Source organism: Elephantulus edwardii, unplaced genomic scaffold, assembly GCF_000299155.1.
Source record: "Elephantulus edwardii isolate Elephantulus edwardi_28Jun2011 unplaced genomic scaffold, EleEdw1.0 scaffold00001, whole genome shotgun sequence".
NCBI classification, from domain to species: Eukaryota; Metazoa; Chordata; class Mammalia; order Macroscelidea; family Macroscelididae; genus Elephantulus; species Elephantulus edwardii.
In genome coordinates, this window is record NW_006399751.1 from 4,930,600 (window position 1) to 4,949,820 (window position 19,221).

Genomic DNA, 19,221 nt, shown 5'->3' on the forward strand with positions numbered 1-19,221 from the left:
AAGTATAGTGAAGACGACAATTCACTTGGAAATGTACTAAAATTAGACAGAAGGACTAATCTTTGGTAAAATCAGTACAAAATACCTGTTCCTCCCTCACTTACTGATTTGATCAGGGTGCAAAGACCAAGCTGTTGAGTGAAAATCAGTGTCATGTAAAAATGAAAGATGACCACATCATATCACAAACTTCCAAATTAAGTAACTGTCAAACTACTGAAAATCATGGCCCAACCAAGCTGACCTTTAACCACTATGGTCAGTCAGTGTTACCTGTGCTTTGAACATCAGAATTTGCTGTCTTGATCCTTGCCAGAGGTTTATCATTAATGCACAAAAGGATCAGACAGTAGATCTTTTATAATTGTTGTAAATTCACAGTGTTATAAAAGATGCCTTTTGTTGTTATGTACTACTGAGTTGGAACTGATTCACAGCTGCCCTTCAGAGAGTTTCCAAAGCCAGTAAACCACATGAGAGGACACTCTGGTGGTGAACTAGAAGGCAGTTGAGCTGCCAACCCAAAGGCACAAAGTTCAAATCTACCAGCTGCTCTGCGGGAGAAAGCTCCGAAAAGCCACTGGAGGGTCAGCTATGTTGGGTCCAGATCCATGGTATATGTCAACAAATTGCACTGGAGGAAATTGTTCATCTTTCTCTTGCAGAGAAGCTGGTGAATTTCAACCATGTGCCATTAGGTTGGCAGTGCAACTCCTTATCACCAGGCCACTACAGCTTTTTAAATGAGGACTAAGTGTATAATACAATGTTAAGAGTAGAATCCAAGTCGTGGGATAATGGATGTTGATTTGAAAATTCTTTTGACCTTTGCTGTATATATGAAATTTTCCATAGTAAAATACTAAAGGGAAAAAGGATAACAAGAAATTCACATGCCTATCAAGTGCTTTAAAAAACAGACTCACGAGCATTTTCCAGATTATTGAACATTGAAAGCAATTTCTTTTTCAGAGTTTCACATGAGATTATGTGAAAGCAGCTTAAAATGTTCAAGCTGGAATATGGCTAGTTATACAGAGTTGTAATCTGATAAATGTCTTAAGTCACAGATGTCCTGCTAAAATTTATTTGCTGTCCCTATTTGGACTGTTTTTCTCCATAGTTTAACTATGGCATTAATGTTACCACTATTAATATTTCCTCTGACAGAGCTGAGATAACTGTTAAGGATCAAAGTACTCTAAGTGATTTTTATGAAGAATATTTTATCTTTGAAATAGCTCCAAAAATGTTTGGTTGGGCAGCCATAATCATATCAACTTTACAGGGAAAGTAGGAGAGCAGAGATTGAGGGACTTATTTAAGGTGAGAAGGACATAAATAGTACCCATAATAATACATTACAGGAATTCTGGTGGCCTAGTGGGTAAAGAGTTACACTGCCAATCCGAAGGCAAGCAGTTCAAATCTATCATTTACTCCTTGAAAAAAAAAGATGAGCAATCTCCTCCTGTGTGATTTATAATTTCTGAAAACCTGTTGGAGAATCAGCTGTAAGTTAGTTCTGACTTGATGGCACATAACAATAATATACTGGGAGCTTCTTATGCCAAGTTATACAATCATTTTCTCATTTGATTCTTATATAATCTTCATTTTATATGGAAGGAAACAGAGGCTTGTAAAAAACAATTTGGTTAAAGTTACAACTTCCATCTTCCTAATTTCTTCTTCTAAATCTTAAAATGGAGCTTTTATTAGAAACTGGTTCTGAATTGCTTTTCTGCCAAGACACAAGGCACGAATGTGTGGTCCCCAGGGTATAGCCCAGTTATGAATGATTCTTGCCAGCTACCTTAAATTCTACTGTTTTTCTTTTTCTTTAGAAAGTACACTGTGCAAGTGAAGTGGTATCATCATAGGAATAACCTTGAATCTCTTCAAATTTACATTTTACACAAAGCAAATCAATTTGAATCTTCAGTATTTCAACTAAAATTAGATATGAAAGTTTCTTTCCAGCATTAAGGCTGAGAATCTCTTACTAGTCTGGCTTTTTAGACCTTTTCCCAAAATACAATCCACCCTGGTGAAAACCAGTGATCACTTTATAGAAAAGTAAGGTTACAAATGACTTGTGCAGCTTAACTGACCTTACCACTCTGAAGGCTATCCACCAGATGTCTTTAACACTTAAATATGTCAACAATACAAACACTAACATTACTGGCTTGAAAAGATGTCTTATTTAGCTGATAAAACAGCATAACTTTAAACAAACCAGTCAGGCCATGCCACTTTCCCCATACCCCCGTTCTCTACAAGCACAGGGTTCTAAGGTTTTGCCCTTTTCCTAATGTCCAGCTATATTGGCAACTCTTTGTGGACAGTTTCAGAAATGACTTTATAATGAGTTAGCCTAATTTTTTCCTTAGCCTCACAGCCAGTTGATAAATTTAGCTGCCATTTGTTCTTTTACACATTGTTTCTCCATCCTATTTCCTTGTTTTCATTTCATTCTCCATGGCCTCTACTGCTTAATGAATTTTTTTAAAGATCACTGTTTAAAAAGCCAAAGTCTTTAAATTAATAAGTCTCATTTGAAGAAAAAAAATTATATCTGGATTTAAGAGATGGACGCGATTATTTGTTTTACAAATTAAATGCTTATTTTAAGAAAGTGTATGTTGTTGTTGTTAATGTGCCATTAAGTCGCTTGCGACTCATAGCGACTCTATATACCACAGCCCTAAATCATGCTCTGTCCTGTGCCAATCTGTCTCCAACACACCCACCCTGATTACCCCAGTCACTGAATCAATCCACCTCATAGAGGGTCTTCCTCTCCTGCACTGTCCCTCTACCCTCCCAAGCATGACATCCTTCTCCAAGGACCAGTCCCTCCTTGCAGCATGTCCAAAGTACGTCAGATGAAGCTTCAGAATCCTTGCCTCCAAGGAGCAGCCTGGTTTAACCCTCTCCAGGTTGAACCTGTTCATTTTCTTAGCATTCCATGGTATATTTAATACTCTTCTCCAACACCACAGCTCAGAGGCATCAATTCTCCTTCTATCCTCCCTAGCCATTGTCCAGCTCTCTGACGCATAGCAAGTGATTGCAAATTACAGCCTCTTTTCAAACCTACTAGAGGTTCAAAACTCAACAGCAATGAATTTTGAGTATTTTTTAGCACATTCATGTAAGTGTACTGAAATACTGAATTCCAAAAATTATTCTTTTCTCTTAGACAGGTACAATTTTCCAAAGTATGGTTTTGTAAAAAGAGCTATATAATATAGCAACATGCCCTTAACTTTCAAAGGTTTAAGTGTAATGTCCTCCTTAGGTACAGCTCACCTGTTTTCCAAGTCTGGCATGCTCAGGTTTCTAGCAGCAAAGCACATTTTCAGGGGGATGATTTTCCTGTCCTTGGTGCTGTTCTGGTGTTTTGGAGAGCCAGAGTCCTCACTGCCACTAAAGTTTGGTGACTGAGGAGCAGCGCCTTCCCATGGCAGATCTGATACTAATGATGGCTTCTTGATATATGGAGTCACTTCCCGGATGAACTTGACTATGAACAAAAATCAAAGCAAAAAAGAAAGTTAGCGGTTTTGCTTTTTCTTTTTTAAGTTCAATTTTAGGACTTACTTAAAACAGATTTCCCACCTTTTTTTTTTAGGGAGTTGCACTGCTAATCCAAAGTCCTTGCTTCTCTGATAATGAAAATCTCCAGTCTCTCAGACAGAGAAAAATAAGCAGTCTCTTGTGTGATTTACTGCCTCAGAAACCCAAAGTTATGAGTTAGTTCCAATTTAATGATGAGTAACATAAAGGGAATAATAGTAGTAACCAGGTTGTTTAGTCTGGATCACCTGGATCAGTCACTGAAAATGCCTCCTAACTTTGCCACATAGTGCAACTGTGGGGTTTTTGTGGTCGCAGCCTAGATAAACCTCCTCCCATATAGTTTTGATAAACTTATGCTTGGAGAGGGACATCATGCTTGGGAGGGTGGAGGGACAGCACAGGAGGCGAAGACCCTCGATGAGGTGGATTGATTCAGTGACTGGGGCAACTGGGATGCGTCTATCAGAGATGGTGCGACTGGCACAGGACAGAGTGGAGTGTAGGGCTGTTGTACATAGGGTCGCAATGAGTTGTGAGCGACTTGACAGCACATAACAACAGTAACAACAACAATGCAAGTGCAAACTTTTCTTCCACTATTAGGGATCTGCAGTAATTCAAGTCTGGTTTCATTTAAAATAAATGAATGCTCCCACGTGATATTATAAGTACATGATTATGAAACCATATCTTTCCTAAGACACTAAAACAATTTTTCTTTTAGCTATTATTACTGGCAACTTTAGTCATTCACTCTTACTGTAAAATACTAGATAAAAAGTTTTATTTTTTTTTACTTTATTGCATTAGAAATGTAAACAGTTGCATATAATTAGTCATCATCACCTCTGCCAACATCAAGATTTTACCTCTTAAATTGCAAAGGAATAAGTCCTTGAGCAGGATGACAAGAAAAAACTATAAAGATGTTGTTGTGTACCATCAAGTCAGAACTGACCTATAGATGGCCTTTCAGTGGGTTTTCAGACAGTAAATTGCATGAGAGTTGACTGCCCCATCTTTCTAGTGGATTTTAACTTTGTACCTTTGTGTTGGCAGTATAATTCCTTACTACTAAGCCATCAGAGCTCAGATAGACATAATTATCAAATAATAGTTGTGTAAGCCTATGAAATGTTTACTGACCTATAGACTGTTGTTGTTAATAGCAACCCTGTGAATGAAAGACCTGAACACTTGCATAACTTTCATCATTTCTCCACGTTCAGAGTTTCTGGAGGCAAGCTATTTTGGAACTGGATGGCACTTCTGCTTCCAAGTTTGTTATAATTGGGAAGCTCCACCAAACACTGTCCACCATGAGTAACCATTATCACATCTGACACATCAGTGTTACAGCATTTAGCATCATAGCAACCATGAGCTACCTCTGTACAGCAAATGGACACACCAGTGCTATACCACTTAGCAGAATGTTTGACAAAAAACAATTAAAACCAGGCCTGAGGGCCACAGATTAAAATCACCCACCTTTGGCTTGGTAGCATAACTTTCTATCCACTAGGCCAACAGGGCTCTACAGATTACTAAATCTTAAAAAAACTGGGGTATGTTTCTTATACCATAGATAACAATATTCAAAATATTTTGCTGAAATGAGTCCAAAAGACTAATAGGCCACATAAACCAAAGTCTCCAAGTCTGTTAGACCGAAAGAACTAGATGGGACGAGCTTCTGCTACCAAATGACCTGACAGGAATTATAACACTAGACAGTTCTGGACAGAGTGAGAGAAAAACATGAAACAAAACTCAAAATCATAAAAAAGACCAGACTGATGGGTCTAATAAGAGACCAGTGGCACTCCCATGGCTATGACTCTTATTAAAGTCTCCTAAAGCCTAGAGCTGAACTCAGTCATGCAAATTGACTCTGAGCCAAAGAAGAGCTAGGCCTAGAAAGGGAACAATAACACCAAGGAGGAACACACTACTTAGACAATCAGCCATAGGAAACTGAAAGGGCAGCATGTGCCCAGAAATAAAGCTCAGTGACAGGAAGGGACAGGAAAAAGGAAGCTGAATGAAAGCAGAGAATCTAGGGAGGAAGTGGGAAGAAGGCTCCCACACTGGAGGGGTGGCAATCCAGGCTGGGAAGCAAAAGTGAATGGAAAATTAATTTACTCCATAACCTTTAATCCAAACTACAATAAATAGTTAAAAAAGGTTGAAATTAAAAATGTTAATAACAACCAGTAGTGATTAAATAAGATCTACCAAAATTAAGCATGATACCAAAAATATAACGAATGCTAATGCCAGGATTTCACTTTAGTATGTATGTGGCTGGAGGTACTGTATGTTTTCTAAGCTTAGTTATAACACGTGTATTTCTGGGTGGAGAGAGTGAAAGCTGGCTGCCTCAGATCACCAAGAATTTTTTCATTTTAGAAAAACGAGCAGGATGCAGTCAGTATATCCCTTGAGCTGCTGACTCGGGCGTTTCAATACATGCCTGAGTTCTGTGCTTTTAAGAGAGGATTAGATCACAAGAACTTGGGCAGAAATTCCTCCAGCTGCCAGTCACTGCCAATGGCAGAGAAATGTTTTTTGGAACATTTAAGGCAGCATACCAACTACTGGGCTACCAGCAGGGGGAAATGAAAAACATCTTAAACTTAAATTATCACTATTGAATACAACGCCTCTCTCACTCATTGTCATTGAGTCAGAACTGACTCCTAGCTGACCTGCTAGAGGATGTGTGCAGATGTAAATAGCAGGAGTGGAGACTGTACATCTGTACCTGTACCCTCAGCTGAATTCAAACCACCAGATATACAGTCTTTGGAACAGCAATGCAACTCACTGCCTCCCTACACACTGTGGTTGTTAGGTGTTGTCAAGTAAGACTCAGAGGACCCTATGAACAGCAGATAAGAACGCTATCCTATCCTGTGCCATCCTCATCAACTCTGACACACCTGAGCCCACTGTTCGTCACTGTCTATCCATCTCATTGAAGGTTTTCCTGTCTTTCGCTGACACTTTACCTTTCCAAGCATGATGTTTCTCTCCAAAGATTAGTTTCTCCTAGCAACATGCCCAAAGTATGAGAGATAAAGCTTTGCCATCTTTGCTTCCAAGGAGCACTCGATTCTTTAGAAAATGATCTACTTAAAAGCTCATTTAGTCTACAATATCACTGAGTTGATACTAGACACAAAATTATAGCAGACTTACACAACTTACAGAATGGCCTTATTGAAAGAACAGTGATGAAATATTTCTTCACTTCAGCTCAAGCTTATACCCTCATCTAACGAGATCAATCCAAACCTGTGACGGAGTTGACTCATAGAGACCCCATGCAGCACTTCTAAGCCTGTAAATCTTTATAGAAGTGAACTGACCTACCTTTATCTCTTCAGCACTGGTGAGCTTAAACTGCCATAGTGCAGATAATGGCTAGGTACTTAAGCCACTGCACAACCAAGGCTATTTCTAATTAAAACAAGACCGACTGTGATGAGTTGGTTCCAACCCACAATGGCCTTCCATTAGGTTTCCAAAGCTGTAAATTTTTACCATTGTTCTCCTACCAAGCTACTATTGGATCTGCACTTTCAATCATTTAGTTATACAATATGTACACGTATGGCTCTATGCCACCAGGCAGCAATGGTGGCTGTGTGGTAGGGGGTTGTGCTGCCAACACAAAGGCTCGTGGTTCGAATTCCCCAGTTGTTCTATGGGAGAAGGATGAGCATTCTTCTGTGCAATTCACTGCCTCTGAAAACCCACTGGAGAGTCAGCTCTGACTCACTTCCGACTCAATGGCACATAACAACAACAACAACTATGTCATTGTATGACTCACGGCAACTCTATGAACAACACATCTGCACTCTGTCCTAACCTGTGCTATCCTTACTTATCTCTGACACCCTTGAGCCCATTGCTGTAGTAAAATCCACCTCGTTGGGGGTCTTCTTCTCTTTCGGTGACCCTCCACCTTGTCATGCAGGATACCTTTTTTACCAAAGAATGGTCTCTCCTAGCAAAATACAGAGGTTTGTTGTTATAAAGTGTTGAGCTGGAACTGACCCACAGCTGCCCCTCCAACAGGTTTTTAGAGGCAGTTAATTGCATGGGAGGAGATTTTCCACCTTTCTCCCATCGAGCAGTTCAGGGATTTGAACCATATACCTTTGGATTGCCAGTTCAGTTCCGTACCACTGAAGCCTTACCACTGAGGCTCCAAAAAGAGGAGGACGGTGTTTTAATTTTATAAGATAAGACTTTAAAAAATATACTTATCTGTATTTGAAAATGTTATGAGTCTATCACTTATATAAAACTTTCAGTGAGCAAAAAGCCCCCAAACAATTTATTCTAAAATCATGCTCAAGTTTTAAACCTGGTCCTACCTTAAAATGAAATACTGATCTTTAAAAACTCTAGTGCCCTGAATGGAATCGAAGATCTGATTGGTTCTAACTGAATTCCATGATTTAATGAATAGGGTTTACCGTGAAGTTAATGCATTTTCAAAGTATACTGATATCTTGGGTTGTGACGTAAGGCTGCATCTGACATTAAGCTGCACGCTATTTTATGTTTCTTCTGAAAACAAATTCAAAAGATGCTTCAAAGTGCAGACAACAACTATTGTTGTTGGAACACTTATTGGGTAAACTGGTCACCCTTTATAAACACCAACCTCTCAGATTAATCATTATTTTCCTTCCTATATCTCTCATTTTATTCTTACTTCCTTTTAATGAGTTTAAGTGAAACTCAGAGTTTAAGCTGGTCAGTGTAGGAAGAACGATGTCATTATCTCCCTTGCTTTATGCAAACAGCTTGGTTTTGTGTTATCCTTAGGAGGGAAGACCTGATTTGACATTCTGACATCACTATTTAAGAATCTGACCAAGCGGTTGCTCCTCAACTTCATCCACAGCTCTTCTCCCAAGTCTGAGAGATGGCCACCAAAAATATTAGGGAGGAACTTCTTTGCTTTCAATAAAGACCCTTTCACATTCTCCACTTACAGAGATTTCTTTAGTTCATATTGCTCAGTCACTTGGGTTCTGAACAGACTCCACAGTCTAGGATTTGGTGATGTGAAACATGAATGTTTAGAAATGACTCTGGTTTCACTATTCATCTTCATCCTTCAGAGTAACATTTACTAAATTACTGATCTGCTATGTGCCAGCAACTGTTTTGGGCACTTACAGTAATACACCAGGGAATAAGATACATAAAAATGAAAAAATTGCAATTCAGAAGAAAATAATATCCTGTTGCTGTCGCTGTCATTTTTGCCTCACAGGAGCCCAACAGGACAGAGGAAAACTGCATCACAGAGTTTCCTAGGCCCTGTTCTTCACTGGCACAGCTCTCCAAGTTTGAACTGGCTGGTAGGTTCAAACCACTTTTTTGGTTAGCAGCTGGGTGTGTGTGACACCATGGATAATTATATTCTAGGAAAAGGAAAACTGGCTTACACAAAAATCTGAACACAAATGTTTTTAGCTGCTCTTATTAAAAACTGGCAATACCTGGACACAAGCCAAATGTCCTTCTGTGGGTGGATGAATAAACAAATTGTGGTATATCTATATGCAAAAATGTTGTTGTTGCTGTTATGTGCCATCTGAGTCAGAGTCTATGAGTCAGAATTGACTCATAGCTAATTCTCCAGTAGGTTTTCTGAGGACAGTAATTGTATGGGAGGAGATTGTCTTTCTTCCACAGAGCAGCTGGTGGATTTGAACCACATGCCTTTGGGATTGCAGAGTAGCTTCTTACCGCTAGGCTACTAGAGCTCCTTGTGCTAAAATACTACTCAGCAAAAAATTAAAAAAAATAATTTAAAAAAAAATAAATAAAATACTACTCAGCAATAAACAAGAACGAACTATTTATTCACCCAGAAACTTGGATGAATCTAAAAGGCATAGAATGAATGAATGAAGAAACTAATCTTAAAAGTTATATGGCTTCATTCATATGGCATTCCTGAAATGCCAAATTTATGTACATCAGTGATGGCCAAGAGCTAAGAGTGAGGGAAGGTATGATTATAAGGAAGAGCATAAAAGAGTTTTTTGGAGTGAGGGACTATTCAGCATCTTAACCGTGTTGATGGTTATAAGAACTTACAAATATGCTGAAATTTATAGAACCATATACCAAAATAAAGGATAAAAAAGTCAGTTTTACTGTATGATTATGAAATTTAAAAAACAAGTACACTTTATAAGATTATGAACATTATAAAGGAAAGAAAACAGGAAAAGAGCAATAGGGTGATTCAAGAGGTCAGTGGTTTGCAGTGTTACATAAGGTCACTACAGTAAGCCTTATTTTGAAGGCCTCTGAACAAAGACTTGAAAGGTAGTGAAGTGTATGTATAGGAGCACTGCAGAGAACACAGTGTTAGAGCACTAAGAAAAGCCAGTGAGACTGCAGTAGGGGGAGACAGGGAGGCAGGCCTGGAAAACAACATCCAGAGATAAAGGGGGCCAGATTGTATAGGGCTTTATATGTCACTAGAGGAACATGGACTTTCCTCTGATGTGGGGAGCCCCTAGAAGGCTTTAAGCTGGGGAATGAACAATCTAATTTGTATTTTAACAGCATCATTTAGTCTGCAGTGTTGAGAAGAGAACTGAGTGGGGAGGAGTGAAGGACAAAAGCAGAGAGATCAGGCAGAAGCATGAAGCAACTTAATTAAAAGCAAACTTGGCTATTTTACTAGGTGAAAAATGGCATCTGTGCCTAACCAGCTTGATCCTCTGCCTCAACAAATGTAAGATGCTATCTTCTTCCATCTTCAAGGAGGAAATCCAAATTTCTTAATACTTTTCCTCAAAAAAGGTTAAAATGAGTAGAGGCAATATTTTAACAATGAGGAGGTATTAGACCATCATCAGATGTCTTCTCAAACACAAATTTGAGTTACAATTCTTTGGATTTGCTGTGTCAGCATAATTTACCATTATTTCCCATCATTCAGCTCTGGAGTTAACTCCATTCTTAAGGCATCAAGGGAGAAATCCCTCAACATGGAAACCAAATATATCATCAGAAGCAACACATATGCTTCTAAGATGGGATTTCAGTATTTTCTGATTTAAAAAAGTAAGCGTGGCTTATGCTGGCCACCAGATTTTTTTCAATTCAGTTCTTTACCCATCTTGCTGTCTCCATTTCTATTAAAACCCTGTCCAAGTTAATAAAAGTTAGAAATTATCCTTTTTAAAGAGCTCATATTACTATTGGGGTGATAGCACAACTCAAGTTTTCTCTTAAACTCTGAGCTGTAGTGGAATATGTCAAAATAAACCAAAACTGAGGCATCTTTGTAATTTGTCCCCTGCAATAAAAATTTCAGAATGTTAAAATTATAGCCTTAATATAGTGAATTTACACAGACTGGCAAAAATATTTTAAGGTCTCAATCAAATTCTAACATGGATATCTATTACTCTCATATACAAGTATTAGCTTTCATGCTTTTATATATACAAACAGAGAACAGTAAACCAGACTTAAATAATTTGGGGCCTTGGTCTGTTTATGGTATAATTCGTCCTTGGGGTAGTCTTCCTTAACTACTAATCTTCTTACATGGCAAACTATTGTGGGTCATATATAAACATTTCTTAAAACAATTTTAAAAGTGTTTTTCTTCATAAATTTTTCTTAAACTTTAATAGAACATACAAGCTTTTCAGTTTTTTATATTTAAAACATCTCGGGTTTGCATTTTAAGATGTTTCTGTAAGGAAGATAGCTACTAGCAAATTTCTCTATAGAAACGGCAAGACAAGTCTGTTTAAAGTCCTTTTATATAATTAGCCAAAAGTTGCATCTGCACAATTACTTCATATCACATATTTTTCTTCTCCTCTCAGTGTGGATGTTTATTTTCTTTTCTATATCATTGTTCTGTTTTTAAAAGTTAGTTCTTCTCTTAGTCCTTCACCAGCCCCTGGAAAGAAGTAATTTTTTTGTAAAACAATGTTTTAATCTGTTTCATACCTTTCTGCTTTTTTCTAAAAATACAAAACATAATATATAAAATAGTACAACTACTATGGAATGCTTGTGGTTGCTGTGAGGCTGAACACTGTGACACTGATGTGTCAAATGCATTAATGGTTGGCTACCCAATGCCAGCTGAGAGCAGGGTGGAGCTCCCCAATTAAACAAGCGTGGAAGGAGGAGTGGCATCTACTTCCATAGTAGCTTGCCTCCGGAAACCCTATGAACTTGGAGAGAGGATGAAAGGCACCCAAGCGCCAAGGACTCTCCTTCATAGGGTCGCTATGAGTCGCCTGTGACTCGACGGCACTTAACAACAACAACAACTATGGAATGCAGCTTGGTGCCTTCTTAGAAAATTGGGACTAGAATTACTATTTCATCCACCAATCCCACTACTAGGTATAGATACTAGAGAAACAAACAGTTGCAACACAAACAGACATACTGACACCGGTGTTTTCAGCAGCATTATTTACAGTGACAGAGTTGGAGACAACCTAAATGTCCACCAATAGATGAACTGCTAAAGAGGCAGTGGTACATCTACACAGGGGAATATATTATACATTACAAAACTGATCAAGAATCTAAGAAATATTGTACACCATGGACGAATGTGGAACAAACTCTCCTGTATGATATGGCAGTCACAAAATGACAATTTTGGAATTGTTCTTATGTATCCTCAAGTCACTTGTGACTCATAGTGACTCTGTGTATAAAAGCTCTGAACTCTGCGCTATTTTGAACCAACCTCATTGTCTCTGACACACCTATACCCATTACCCCAGTCACTAAGTCAATCCATCTCATCTAGGGTCTTCCTCTCTTGCACTGTCCTTTCACCCTTCTAAGCATGATGTCTCTCTGAAGGACTAGTCCCTCCTTGCAACATGCCCAAAGTATGTCAGAAGAAGCTTCAAAATCCTTGCTTCCAAGGAGCAGCCTGGTTTCACCCTCTCCAGGATAAACCTGTTTGTTCTCCTAGCAATCTATAGTACTATCAATACTCTTCTCCAGCACCACAGCTAAAAGGCATCAATTCTTCTTCTGTCATCCTTAGTCAATGTTCATCTTTTTGATAAATAGCAAGTAACCTTAGTAGACCTTAGACTCTAGACTGACATCATTGCTTTTCATTATTATGGAGAGGTCCCTGACAGCACATAACTCACAAACAGGTTTGAGGTCTTGAACACTAATGAGCAAAGACCAGATGAGTTGTGGGAGGATATCAAGAATATCATCCATGGCCAGCTCTGGTGGCCTAGTGGCAAGAAGCTGCACTGCAATTCCATAGGCGAGCAGTTCGAATCCACCAGATGCTCTGCTGGAGAAGGAGGAACAATCTCCTCCTGTACCAGTCAGATCCTATTTGATGATACACACACACAAAATAATAAAAATTAAAATAAAAAAAATGTCACCCAGGAACAATGCAAAAGGCCATTAGAAAGGCAGAGAAAGAAGAAAAACCCAAGATGGATGTCAGAAGAGACTCTGAATATTGCACTAGAACACTGAGAAGCCAAAGCAAAGGGAAGAAATAAAAAAGTTAAGGAACTGAACAGAAGATTTCAAAGGGCAGCATGTAAAGATAAAGTAAAATAATGAAATGTATAAAGAGCTGGAGTCAAAATCAAAAGGGCCAAGCTTGATCGGTATTTCTTAAGCTGAAGGAACTGAAGAACAAATTAAAGCCTCAAGTTTCAAAAGTTAAGGATGTTTTGAGCAAAATATTAAGGGATCCAGGAATAATTAAAAGAAGATGGAAGGAGTATGCTGAGTCACTTTACTTTAAAGAATTGGCTAACACAGAAGAGTTTCATGAAACAACATGTGATCAAGAGCTTATGGTGATGAGGAAGGAAGTTCAAGGTGCTCTGAAGGAACGGGCAAAAACCAAGGTCCCAGGAATTACCAGCATACCAACTGACATATTTCAATAAACAAATGCTGCCCTAGACGCCCTCACCAAGTTGTGTCAAGAAATCTGGAGGACAACCACCTGGCCAACTGACTGGAAGAGATCCATATTTGTTCCCCCAAAAAGGTGACTCAACAGCAGAAATTATCAAACAATATCATATGCAAGCAAGATCCTGCTGAAAATGATCCAAAATTTTGGAATGAGATCATTAATATAAAAAGCTAAAGAAAAATTTACATACAGAGTCAATACTGGAAAATTAACAAGATTAGATAGGAGGGAAATGAGAGCAAAAATTATTAAATAGATAAGCTCGGCTAAGAGAACGGTAATATGCAGGATGGGTTTCATTAGGCATGGTAATTAAATACTCAATCTTAACTTTGTAAAACAAAATGTCTATGAAATTAATGAAAATGCTGTATGATTGATAAAATTTTTTTATTATTAAATACTGTTGAGTTGCAACTGACTCACTTCCAACCCTCCAGTAGGTTTTCAGAGGCAGTTTAATCACATCAAAGGATACTGCTCATCTTTCTCCCAAAGAACAATTGGTGAATTTAAACCACATGTCTTTGGGATGGCAGTTCAAGTCCTTACCGCTAAGCCACCAAAGCTCCCCTAGAAACTTTTACTCAAACAAAAATTTAAAAAGGAACCCCCCCCACACACCCAATCCTAGATACAAAGCACTTAAGATAGCAGTTTACAACATCAGAAAAATATTGGCCACGTATGTATATAAGACACACACATACCAAAAGGGGTAAGATTTTATTTCACTGTCCAAAAGCTTAAGAATGTGATGGACAATTTATACAACAAACAAGCTGGTTAGAAACAATTGCTAAAATACACCATAAAATGATTTATACATTATAAAATTAAGAGCATCAGTTAGTGTTAAGGGATAAAAGCAAATTAATATTTTTATTTGAAAAAGCATATAAATTTACTGTTTATAAAATTCAAGAAAATAATACTAATTTGCTAGATCCACTACTCCTCATTTAGTATAATAATAAAAAAATCTAACTCTTGTACATATTAATAATGATGTCTGGTAGTAATGACTGGAGGTTGGAGGCAAGAGTAATGCTGGCAGTGTTGGTAAGTGGCTTGGCAGTTATATATGATGGATTGTGGGAGCCTGTTGTGATCTAGTCATCCTCTGTTTCCATATAACATTGACTTTTTCATCATTACTGGTTCCTTGGAACTGAACGTGTTTGGTAAGTGAGGAATGAGTGTACTGGTTGCACTTGCAGGTGCAATTATAGGGTCTTCTATTTCTTAAGTTAAATATTTCTGTGTTTGATCTTTTTAATAGTAAGTATATCTTCATTAACAAATAATAAAGTGAATCTTTAAAATTTGCCATTAAATGAAAAAGAAAAATGGATTAGAAAATTTATTTTGGAAATAGTCAATAGAAGAAACAGTGTAACAACAGGAGAAAAGTTCTGTCTATAGTCATTGCTGTTGAGTTGATTCTAACTTACAGCGACTCTACAGGATAGAACAGGACTGCTCCATACGGTTTCTGAGGCTAGAAGTCTTTACAGGTGCAGACTGTCTCATTATTTGCCCATGGAGCATCTGGTGGATTCAAATGGCCAATCCATTTATTTAGCATCCTGATGCTTAACCTATTACACCACCAGGGCTCCATGGGGGGAAATCACTATTGAGTAAAACTAAAGGCACAATGGGGTATGGCAATGCTTTTGATCTGTATTTCACAGCTTACAACGCATTTGTATTAATCTTTGGATATTTTTCTAAAATAATCAAATTATAAATACAGAGCAATCACTTTTGATGTTAAATGAGCCCAAGTTTAAGCCTTGATATCGTCATTTCCCTGTTGAGAGGCCTGAAGCATATGCTCTAACTCTCTGAATCTCAATTTGTGCTTAACACCTAAACCACCACCCTGAAAGTATTGAATGTGTAGGAACATGTGTAGGAACTGTTATTATACTTTGGAAAGTAAAACACACTTTGGAAGGAGTATACATGCAAGGACAGAGTCTATGAATTAAAATCAAATAGCTTCTGATTCGAATTCCAAAGAACAGTTTGCTATTCTGGACAAATACTACTTCTCAATCTTAATTTCCAATCCATAAAACTCTAAATACAAATACTAACAGTACTGAGAAACTTAGAGGTTAAATAAAATTAATAAAAGTAAGTTATTTATATAAGCTAGTGTCTAGAATACATAAGACAGTGAACATAAATGTCTTATATATAGGTGAATATTTCAATATTGACTACTATCTGGAGACGGTAGTTATCTCTAGAAAGACAACAAACTATTGTGATTTGTATCTTTTCTTCACACACATAAAAATTAAAATAATAAAATGTGAGAGTATACAGCCTTCATTTATAGTTCCTAATACTCTACAAAGGGAGCTCTGGTGACCTGGTGGAAAGAAACTATGCTGTAATCCCAAAGGCACACAGTTCAAATCCACCAGCTGCTCCACAGAAGAATGGGCAATTTCCTCCTGTGCAACTAACTGCCTTTGAAAATGTGCTGGAAGGTCAGATATGGCTGGTTCTGAATCAACAATACCACTTTACATATATCATATGTCTATTATACATCAGTTTTCAGTTAAGGAGGAAGAAAAGATGTCTTGTTCCCCCCTCAAAAAGAGAACAACTCATAAAGTAGAAATAACAACTGAGGGAGATGTAATGTTATTTTAAAGACAAAAATAAAATGCTATGTTCTGTAACTGAATGCAGCAACTGTCAAATGAGAGATTATTGAAAAATATGTTAGTGAATAAGAAATTATTTTTTTCTCCCTGTACACAAAACTTCTATCAGTTTAAGTGCAAGAGAAATTTTTATCTGTATTTTTGTTGCCAAGTGGATGTGCCCTGGACAAGCTGGATAAACCGGATGGTTGGTTTGAGATCAGCACCTCAAGTGATAAACTACAGGCGGAAACACATTAGCCCAGCACAATGGCTGTGTTCAAGGGGTCAGCAGCCACTGCATCCTGAACATCTAGTCACAGTCACCACTGGAGACAAAAATGCCATCTAAGTTTCCAAAACTCTAAATACTTTGTTTTGTTGGGTTCCCTGCCCCCCTCCCCCCCAAGAACTGCTATTAGTAACTGCAGGCTTTTGTTGTCATTAGGGATTTTTTGACCACACTGGCAGAAATAACCACGTTCAGGGAGAGGAGAAAAGAGAGAGATGTGTTCCTTTTCTTTCCCTCCTCATTCTTATGTAACACATGACTAAGGAGTTCAGCTGTAGCAAAGTGAGAACTGTCAGAGCTAATAGACATCAACTGTTGAATCCTAGGCTACAGTAGAACACATTGTTCGACTGGCATTATATAATGATTTTAATTAAAAGGCAATGAACAAAATTGCACCAATTTGAGCATCAGAATAAATTAACAATACGAGCTTCAGACTTACATACAACTCACTTAGGAACCAACCTAAGAAATCTACATATTCAAAATCTGGGGTTCAAGGGAGCTCTGGTGGCCTAGTAGCAAGAAGCTGCACTGTAATACCAGAGGTAGATGGTTCAAATCCGCCAGATGATGTGCTGGAGAAGGAGGGACAATCTCCACCTGTACCAGTCAGATCCAATTTAACGGTACACACAAAAATAACAAAATAAAAAATCTGGGGTTCATACAATCGGTGTTACTTTGCAATGTATATAAAAACATTACTAAAATTCCAATTTAAAGTACACACTGAGTCTTAGAGGACCCTCCATCATCAGGTTTTGGAGGCTATAAATATTTACTGGAGGAGACTGCCCATCTTTCTTTCTTCTACAAAGGGTTAATAGATTAGAACCACTGGCCTTTTGGTTAGCAGACCAATATATAATATATTATGCCTCCAGAGCGCCTTAAAACAACAATTATTGGTAGGTGTTGACTCCAAAACAGAACAAAACCCTACGCTGTCCACAGAAAGCTCTGATGAGCTAACTCAGGAAGTTATGCAGCCAACTCCACGGCACGTGCTATGAGTCCCCCAGTTGCTTTGAGGGCGAAAGATGGGTAGTCTCCTCCTTTGCGATTTACAGTCTCTGAAGTCACTGGAGGGTCAGCTATGAGTCAGTCAATGTACATAACACCACCAGCTACAACACACCATCCTTACAACCTCTGCTGTACCTAAGCTCAGCAGAATAATTTGTATTATTTTGTTAAAGATGTTTTAACGCATCTAGAAATGCTTGTTTTATGTTCTTACGCATAGAAAGTACATTATATACTACATACTAAGACAAAAATTGCAAGTCACTTGACACATGGTACTTCACTGTCCTGAATCACATAAAAATTCAGCTTAAAGACAGATACAGGAATGAAGCTTACTTGCATTCTGAGGAAAGAACTGTCTAGTAATGATAATATAAGTCACAGACCAAAATGCATAGCCGTGAGTCCATATTGATATAAGTAAGTGAATAAATAAATAAATGGAAGAGAAAAGGTAGCTGTTTTTAAAAGGAATCCAATTTAAAATGTAGAAGGAATGAGGAAAACAAACAAAAAATCATTTGAATAGTATAGTAACAGTTGTTGCAGACAAGAACCACTGATGAATGCTACAGTGAAGGAAAACTTAAAAGAATAAAAGGATAATTTCAAAACAACTATGAGATATCATCTCACCCCAGTCAGAATTGCAAAATTAACAGAACAGCAAGCAACAAATGCTGGTGAGGTTGTGGAGAAACTGGAACTTTTATTTACTGTTGGTGGGAATGTAAAAGGGTGCAACCGTTGTGGAAAGCAGTGTGGCGCTTTCTCAAAAAGTTGCAAATAGAGGTATCATTTGACCCTGAAATCCCATTACTGGGAATATACCCAAGAGAGACCATAACTGCCATCCAAGCAGATATATGTACACCCATGTTTATCGCAGCTTTGTTCACAATAGCAAAGAGTTGGAAGCAACCTAAGTGCCCATCAACAAACGAATGGATAGAGGAGCTGTGGTATATTCACACAATGGAATACTACGCCGCACTGAAAAACAAGGAAGTCATGCAATATTCTTCAAAATGGGTGACCCTGGAGGACATTATGCTGAGTGAAATATTTCAGTCAAAAAGGGAAAAATACTGCTTGGTGCCACTGTTGTAGAATGGGACTGACATCAGGGTTGGGGTAAGACTGAGAAAAACCTGCATAAATTATGTATACTGTATTGAAACAGGTGAGGGAAAAATCAGATTAAAAGCAATATATGATTGGGTATTATGGTTATCACAGGAATCCAAAATTAAGGTTGCAGGGGCAACTTACTCGGGGCAGGGGGTGGGGAAGATGGGGGGATTGTATACCAATGAAGGAATTTTTCTTTTTTCTTTTCAAAGAGAGGAGCGAACTGAAGGGGAGGGGCAGGCAGGGAGAAAAGTGCAGCAATGAATGAATGGAAATCCAAGATCTCTGCAAATGTTCATTAAAATAAAAAAAGAATAAAAGGAAAATGTGCATAGTTTCAACATATCTCACTCATAATTAGGAATAATAATAACCTTCTGTAGAGAAATTCAGCAGTAATAAAGAGAGAAGACGCAAATAATCCGAATAAGAGATGAATCAGGTAACATCACAACAGACCCAACTAAAATAAAAAAGCTAACATTAGAATACTATGAAAA

At 37.9% G+C, this 19,221-nt stretch overlaps 1 protein-coding gene across 1 annotated transcript in view; it reads right to left on the reverse strand.

Annotated features, from left to right (window-relative positions):
- Nucleotides 1-19,221, reverse strand: part of SNTB2 (syntrophin, beta 2 (dystrophin-associated protein A1, 59kDa, basic component 2)) — a 104,569-nt gene that overhangs the window by 40,426 nt on the left and 44,922 nt on the right. Inside the window, exon 2 of the mRNA XM_006878659.1 lies at nucleotides 3,319-3,532. Coding sequence (XP_006878721.1) covers nucleotides 3,319-3,532 — 214 coding nt within the window. The remainder of the gene's footprint in view (nucleotides 1-3,318; nucleotides 3,533-19,221) is intronic.